General features: G+C 47.0%; 1 protein-coding gene across 1 annotated transcript; it reads right to left on the bottom strand.

Annotated features, from left to right (window-relative positions):
- Positions 1-4,349: 4,349 nt before the first annotated feature.
- ZNF671 (zinc finger protein 671) lies at positions 4,350-8,171 on the bottom strand. Its single transcript, XM_044260124.1, has 3 exons — positions 8,033-8,171; positions 7,136-7,258; positions 4,350-6,265 (listed from the first exon to the last, which is right to left on the bottom strand). The coding sequence occupies exons 1-3, from the start codon at positions 8,169-8,171 to the stop codon at positions 5,058-5,060; spliced, it is 1,470 nt and encodes a 489-aa protein (XP_044116059.1). The 3' UTR covers positions 4,350-5,057.
- Positions 8,172-8,431: the final 260 nt, after the last annotated feature.

The following is an 8,431-nucleotide window of genomic DNA, read 5'->3' as shown; positions in this document are numbered from 1 at the left end:
GTCCTCCACCAGGAATAACCCAGCTTTGGTCACGTGGCACCCCGAGGGATGCTGGAAAGTGAAGCTTCTACCCAGGATTGGCTTAGCTCCTTGTTAAAGGCGGAGAAGAGCCCTTCTTTCAGATTCCATAAAGCTCAGGCCGCTCGCAAAGAAAACTATTCTTTTAGATGCTCTCAAATACTTTTACTGGGGTAAATGACGATATGTATCATTTCGTCCAGCGTTTCAGAAAGAAATGAGTCTGTGCATCGGTGAAAAGATCTTGTTGCTCCTCAGATATTTGCACCCTGAAACATTAGTCAGTTTTGGACTTGGTTAAGAATACAAAAAATGCCTTGTTAAACAACAAAATTCAGCCCAGTACATTGTAAAGGTCGGCTGGTTTTATCCACCGATTTCTTAATTGGGCAGCCTCCCATCTAGCAAGTAGAGGGCAGCTCCAAAGCGCTACAGAGAGGGAAATTTTTTTTTTTTTAAGATTTTATTTATTTATTTGACAGAGAGAGATCACAGTAGGCAGAGAGGCAGGCAGAGAGAGGGGAAGGGAAGCAGGCCCCCTGCTGAGCAGAGAGCCTGATGTGGGGCTCCATCCCAGGACTCTGTGACCATGATCTGAGCCAAAGGCAGAGGCTTAATCCACTGAGCCACCCAGGCGCCCCTAGGGAAATGTTTTTAAAGGTAGGGCAAGAATACCATAAACAGAAAAAAGGAGTATGTTAGATGAAGTCACCTTATTGGCAGAAAAATAGAGTCTTACTAGGAAAATCCCTCATCTTTCTTTAGGGGATGGAAAGGGTCCATCCCTCTGGCAAACTACCTTTTTGGTGCTGACCAGAAAATCCCTGACTGAGCTTGAAAACTAAATTTCTGGGGGAGGTTGGAAATGCATTGAGCTTAGGTATTCCACCCTGGTCTGGTGACATGATGGAGAAAAAGCGGCTCCACTTGTGGCCTGTGGTTTTCTCTTCCACACCCCATACAGTACACGATGTTGAAGGACAAGGAATGGTAGGACACCCCAAATGAAGTGGTCAATGACGCCGTCAGCCTCTGTTTCCACACTAAACCCCTCTCGCCTGTACAGTGATTGTGTCGCATCTATCAAAGAACACTTTTACGCCTATATTTTTACTCTGTATTCTCAGATTTACTTAATTCCTTTTAGGAGTCTGACATCATCCCAAACATAGTGCAGGTTAACTGATGCTATTTTTGGTACCGAACAAGTCTTGCTATTTTTCAGTTGGAGCAAGTGTGCAAAGGGAGAATCTGAACCCTGAAATGAAGGGTTGTCTGAACCCAAAGATCTCACCTTTTTTTTTTTTTTTAAGATTTTATTTATTCACTTGAAAGAGAGAGATTACAAGTAGGCAGAGAGGCAGGCAGAGAGAGGAAGGAAAGCAGGCTCCCTGCTGAGCAGAGAGCCGGACATGGGGCTCAATACCAGAACCATGGGATCATGACCTGAGCGGAAGGAATAGGCTTTAGCCCACTGAGCCACCCCATGATCTCACCTTATTGCCGGGAAGTGATACTTCTTTCTTCAGGTACTGGTAATACTATTGCTTTAGTACTTGAAGTTATCTCAGAATAAAACAGCAGTGAGATACAGACTTCAGCTGTTTAAAGACAGGGGCAGAAATAGTTATGGGGAATCCCACATTCCATCTCCCTACACATCGGTAAAAGCTAAGAAACGGTTATAACCTCTGAGAACTTTGAGAAGAAGGTTCTAAGAAGTCTGAGAAAAGACAGACTCAAACAGAGCATGTGACTGCTATACCAATGTACTTGATCATTCTGAAGCTTTTATCTCCAAAATATGGTTTTTTCATTCCTGAAAACATTGAGAAATACTGCTGTCAATCAACCAGGGTGCCTGGGTGGCTCAGTGGGTGAAGGGTCCAGCTCTGGATTTCGGCTCAAGTCAGTCTGACTTCTGATGCTTGGCATAGAATAAAGCTTTGCATAACTTTCTCTTTGTCTCAGTCTCGTTCCTTTGATAACAGACCCCAATACTCTGATGCTTTTTACTAGAAAAGGGATGGGGAGGACCGCCAAGGAATCACATTCTTGGCTGACATCCCCTGTTTGTCTTTGATTTGCAATCCACTTAGCATGGACCTACAGACTCCAGTTCTCACATTTATTTTCCTTCCTGTTTCTGAGTACATCCCTTATGCATACCCAACCCAGGGATGGCCTGGAAACCAACCTATTAACAAAAATCCTTCCTCACCAGCCTCTGTCATCTTGCTTCCTGTGCACTAAGTCAATTTTTTTTTTTTTTTAAGTAGGCTCCACACTCAATGTGCAGCTTGAACTCTGAGATCAAGAATCACATGCTCTACCAACTGAACCAGGCAGGAGCTCCCTGCTTAGTCACTATTACTTGAATTAGAATCAGGGGTCATATTAAATATCCCATTCTCATCATGAACTGGAAACATTTCACAAGTATTGTACCTGAAAACACTTTAAAGACTCCACAGAACATACTCATGGGAGGTTTTCTTAAAAGCGAAGGATGTAACATACCAAGAGAAGAAAATGCAGGGCCATACTTGGGGTCAAACATCCACGCAGTTTCCCAGATTTTTATTCACACACTCTTGTGATTCACTCCCAGACTACACCACAAATATGTGAGTGATGAACACTGGCTTCCAGAGTCAGAAGATTCCAGTAGGAGTTTTTATGCCTCTCTGGTAACACAGTCAAGCCAAACTATCTAACCATTATGCCAGTTGGAAACCATCAGCAACAGGACCGGGACAAGGTGTGGTCGGGAAATTTTTGGATATTAAACAACACGGCCCTTATCTTAGCATGTGTCTTAGTGGTAAAGACAGATACTCAGAAGTCCCTAGAAGTAAACCTGGAACTTTTTAGTCCAATTTTAAAACAATTCTTAGATGAAATAAATGCACACTATATCAGAATGTGGGGAATTCTGCTAACATAGTAATTACAGGGAAACTTACAAAATGACAGTATTAGAAGGGAGTTCTCATATAAATAACATAGTCCATCTTAAGAAAATAGGAAAAAGGCAAATTAAATCCTCCAGGCAACCTTATAATACTCCACTTTCTCTTCTTGCCTTGGGGGTAGTCCTGCCTCAGTGGCAGCATAAACTGGCAACTCAGGAAAGCTGTTTCTATACGAGTCACCAAGAACATTGATTAAGCTGGGACGCCTGGGTGACTCAGTCAGTTGAGCATCTGCCTTCAGCTCAGGTGGGTATTCCAGGGTCCTAGGATTAAGTACCTCATCGGTCTCCTGGATCAGCAGGGAACTTGCCTCTCCCTCTGCCTACCACCTTCCTTGCTTTGTGCTCTCTCTGACAAATAAATAAATAAAACCTTAAAAAAAAAAGAATATTGGATAAGTCACAAAAGCCACATCCCTGGAATCCCAGATCTCCCGTCTCTCAATCCACTTTCCTGCCGCCACAGCAACAGTTCTGACCTGAGGCATGTATGGCCTAAGGGAATCCACGAAATATTTGGGTTATTTGTCCTGCAAGGGATCTTGGCCAGAGGAGACAGCTCTGGAAGTCCTGAAAATTTCTCTATCTTCTCCTGCTCAGCCACGATACGGGAGTACTATGAGCAGGCGCCTGTCGTGGGGAGCCCTCCCAGGGTGCTGCAATCACTCTGACTCCGTGTTAATCGCGCTTTGTTCCTGTGTCCATTATAGCCCCAACTTGGCTCCTGTAGGTCTTCCCACCAGTGACTCCCACCTACTGAATTCTGAACTCGGACTTCTTGCCAGGTACCAGAGGCCAGACTCTTCTTAATAGCATCTGGGGATATGAAACATTCCATGGGGACAAGGGACCAAACTCACTCTGCTCTCAGATGCAATGGAGGTTATCACAACCCCCTTCCTACAGTTACTTAGGGACTCACGAATTGAAGGCTGCCATGACAGGTCTCCCAAAGCTCCTAAGGCTTTCCTAGAAGACTTTGGGTGGCAACACAAATTAGGTCAAACCTGGTGTGACAGCTTTTCTCTGCCATCATGTCCTGAGACATGGAAAACTGGGGCCTCCCATAAACTTTATCCTTTCATGTTTGCAGAACACAGGTGTGTCTCAACACACTCCACACAATGAGAACTCTCCAGATTAAAAGCAGCTCAAAGTGGGGCACCTGGATGGCTCAGTCAATTAAGTGTCTGCCTTCAGCTCAGGTCATGATCCCAGGATCCTAGGATCGAGCCCCATGTTGGGCTCCCTGCTCAGCGGAAAGCCTGCTTCTCCCTCTCACTCTGCCCACCCCCCACCACACTCAGACCCTCTCTCTCTAATAAATAAATAAAATCTTGAAAAAAATAAAAATAGCTCAAGAATAAGCCCTTTATTATTGCACTCACACATGAGTGATGTGAGGTATGTGCTTCCAGGGCTGAAGGCCGTGAGACTGCACACATCCACAGTGAGCATCACACGAGATGAGAAAGTCCATGAGGATAAATCTTTGCAAGCTACCTGGAAAACCCATCTTGTGTGCTGATTTTTTCCATGCCTAACCCAGACAAAAGTAAGGAAATGAGCCCCCCCATGTACCATGGAGGTCGATCATGACTCCTTCTAGGGACTATGGAGACAGCACAGGTCCGCCTGCCTAAGCATGCTGGAGTGACCGACACACACCGCAGGACTCGGGCTGATGGTAATAGCGGGATGGCTTTTAGCACTGACAAAGGGCCCTGGCAATTTACAATGTGCATACAGGTCCTGATATCACTGATGTATCAGGCACTTACAAAGAGCCTCCCCAGCGCAGAAGTTCATACATGTGAGGTACCACTTCTGAATGACGGCACCCTCACAAAGCCTCTCTCGCAGCTCCTCTCTGATGAGAGCTGCTACACTGAACAAGGAGATGGCACATTCCCTGTACCGCTGAGGCCTCTGTCTGGTGTGGATTTTCCAGGGCTGGATAAAGTTTGGTCCGTGGTAAAGGCTGTCATAGGTCTGCTGCCAGGAATTCGCAAATGGATAATAAGTTGGGGTAATGGCTAAAGGATTTCCCGCAACTGCTGTGGTATTAAGGCTTTTCTCCAGTATGAATCTTCTGATGGAGAACAAGAGTGTGTTTGCGGATAAACTCTTTCCCGCATTTGCTGCACACGTAGGGCCGTTCTCCAGTATGAACTTTCCAGTGCCGAATGAGATTTGGCCTTTGGGTAAAGGCTTTCCCACATCTGCTGCATTCATAAGGATTCTCTCCAGAGTGAACCTTCTGGTGCTGAATGAGTTTAGAGATGCAGCTAAAGGCTTTCCCACATCGGCTACACTCATAATCACTGCTGTGAATTCTCCAGTGTACATTAAGGTGGGAACTTTGGCTAAAGGCCTTCCCACATTCGCTGCACTCATAAGGCCTTTCTCCAGTATGAGTCCTCTGGTGCAAAACAAGTGTGTGTTTGCGGCTGAACTCTTTCCCACATGTACTGCATACATAAGGCCTTGCCCCTGTGTGCACTTCTTGGTGTCTAATGAGGTTGGACTTACTACTGAAGAATTTTCCACAATTTCTGCACTGGTCGAGTCTTATACCAGTGTGAACTCGCCTGTGTTCAATCAGGCCAGAGACCTGTCTAAAGAATTTCCCACATTCACTGCACTCGTAAGGTCTTTCTCCAGTGTGTATGGTCTCATGTTTAAAAAGGTCACAGCTTTGGCTAAAGAATTTCCCACATTTGCTGCACTCATAAGGTCTTTCTCCAGTATGGATTCTCTGGCGCCGAGTAAGTGTGTCTTTGCGGGTGAACAATTTCCCACATTCGAAGCACCTGTGATGCTGCTGTCCAGGGTGAAGGGCTCCCCCAGGCCTCGTCCTCTTGTGGGGCCTCATCCTAATATGGGAGACCTGGTGCTGAAGAAGGTCTGAGGTGGCTGGAAAGTCCCTTCTACCCTCACTGTGTGTACAGGTCTTCTCTGGCACATGGAATCTGCAGCTTTTTGCAGAGCCACTGTCCTCGTCTCTTCTGAAGGGTTTCTCTGCACTGTGGTGCTGATGGACGTTTGCCCTGAGCCCAGAAGGCTTCCAACAGGCCCCACCACTGTGTGGTTCCAGCCTGGCTTCCTCCCCCTGGTATTCAGTCAGGTGTAAGATTTCTTTCAATATTGAGCCAGATCCATCCCAGGGATAGAGCTTCAGACCTGCCACCGGAGTCCTGACCGGTGACACTCCTTCTAAAGAAACACTCTGCTCAGGGGACGTGGCCTCATCCTCCACCACAGACCAACCACCTGGAAGCAGAGAAGTACTGTTGACATGCATGTCACACTTACTGGGAGGGGCGACCCTATTGTTAATATGTATGCGACACACCTGGGAGTACCTCAGTGGGACCGTTTATAGGACAAGAGAGGTAGGGAAGGTTGAGGAAGGGGTTGCAATGTAGAACTGGGTCTCCAAAAGTCACTGAATGAAGGGAGCCTTCTGAGGACAAGGATATGTGGACAGAGAACAGCAAGTGGCTTCCAGTAGGTCTCTGGCTGTGGAGATGGGAAAGTGCTATGCAGAATGGCACATGCAAGCCCAGGAAGACCCACTAACAAGTGTGTATCTGGGGCTCAAGGGATACTTATTTATTTATTTTTCTTTATTTTTTCTTTTTTTTTTATTTAGAGATTTTTATTTATTTATTTGACAGACAGATCACAAGTAGGCAGAGAGGCAGGCAGAGAGAGAGAGAGAGAGAGAGAGAGAGAGGAGGAGGCAGGCTCCCTGCTGGGCAGAGGGCCCAATGCGGGGCTTGATCCCAGGACTCTGGGATCATGACCTGAGCCGAAGGCAGAGGCTTTAACCACTGAGCCACCCAGGCGCCCCTCAAGGGTTATTTAAGGGGGTGTGCACATCTCATGACACGTTAAATGTAGGCCAATGCTGCAGAACAATGCAGACCCGGGGGGGCGGGTGGCCTGGATGCGGGGCAGATAGAACACGGCAGGGGCCTAGAAGCAGACAGGAGATAAGTTGCAGTATCAAGAATGGGGAAGGATGGGTAGAAATACGGTGTAGCCAGCAGCCCTGAAGTCAAACAGTGGTATGAAAAGTTAGTACTGCTAGTTTTGAATCCAACCTTGATATCATGCCCTTCCCTCGCATCCACTCACCAGGTCCAGGTCCCTTCCAAGTCTTCCTTTCTGTGGCTGGAGCCATATCCACCTGGTCAGCTATCCGGGGATCTGCCCTCTGCTCCAGTGGGGTAAGTACGTGCGATCTGGAGGATATAATTCCTAAGAGAGACAAATGACAGGTGAGCGGCCACTACTGGACAGAGCAAGGCATCCTATGACACTCCGTAAGTTAAAAAAAATTATTACCAAAAAAATTATTACCAAAACAAAACAAAAATCCACATCCTTGGCAGTGGGGTGGGGGAGGGCGCCTGGGTGGCTCAGTTGGTTGAGTGTCTGACTGGGTTTGAGCTCAGGTCATTATCTCGGGGTCATGGTATCAAGCCCCACATTGGGCTCTGCACTCAGCATGGAGTCTGCTTGGGATTCTCTCCCTTTCCTTCTGCCCCTTGCCCCACTCATGCTCTCTCTGTCTGTCTAAAATGAATAAATAAAATCTTTACCAAAAATTGTTTTAAACCTAGAAGAAGGGTTTTGGAGGAACTGCACAAAGATACCCATAAGTAGTGACTACGTGAGTACCTGTAACTCCTGGTACAATTAAGCTCCAGAAAATGTCCCCTACAGAAAGGGAGCAGAACCTTAGGCATAGCAGTGCCATCATTCTGGACAGATTCACCAGGCCCCCAAAAGGAGCACAACTATGGGATCCATTGGGCAAACCACACCTCATGCCTCTCAACCCTTCACTGCAAGGCTTCAGGACTGGCTCGCTAGGAGATGAGAACACTCCATACAGCGCAAACCAGGCACCCACAGCCGCTACTCCAGGAAACCTGGCAAGGAAGCAGAGCCTATGACCTGCCCATGGGAAGAAGAGAGCAGACCCTGGAGAAAAAGAAAAAGCAGATGGGATTGGCATGCAGACCTTACCCAGTGAGGCTAAAAGTGCAAAGTTCTCCAGCATCACATCCTGATATAAAAGTCTCTGAGAATCATCAAGAAGCATCCATTCTTCCCGGGAGAAGGACACAAAAACATCCTCAGAGATCACACAGACCTGCAATGACATGGCCAGCACAGTCCAGAAGTCTCTTGACTGAGTATCTCCACTCTGTCTACTCACAACAATGTCATGCTCACCCTCTTCCCCCCATGCCAGCCAATCCCCCTGGGGGACCCTAAATCATGCCAGGACATAAGCCCAGCTCCCTGTTCTCATGGAAGCCCCTGGGAACGGGGCTGCAGGACCATCAGTTCCCACTCACTCCTATCGTGCACATCAATTCTCAGACCACACCTCTCACGCAGCTTCTGTTACCCACCACGACT

The sequence above is a fragment of the Neovison vison genome, chromosome 7 (assembly GCF_020171115.1).
Source record: "Neovison vison isolate M4711 chromosome 7, ASM_NN_V1, whole genome shotgun sequence".
Classification (NCBI taxonomy): domain Eukaryota; kingdom Metazoa; phylum Chordata; class Mammalia; order Carnivora; family Mustelidae; genus Neogale; species Neogale vison.
Note: the sequence above shows the minus strand (reverse complement) of the source record. Positions and strands in the feature narration are given on the sequence as shown.

Bases quoted from the DNA above. Each gene is read 5' to 3' on its own strand.
- ZNF671 (XM_044260124.1), bottom strand. From the start codon at position 8,171: ATGTCATTGCAGGTCTGTGTGATCTCTGAGGATGTTTTTGTGTCCTTC. The intron at 7,259-8,032 runs GTAAGGTCTGCA...TGTCTCTCTTAG, and splicing joins TGCACTTTTAGCCTCACTGG to GAATTATATCCTCCAGATCG. The intron at 6,266-7,135 runs GTGAGTGGATGC...CTCTGCTTCCAG, and splicing joins TTGGAAGGGACCTGGACCTG to GTGGTTGGTCTGTGGTGGAG.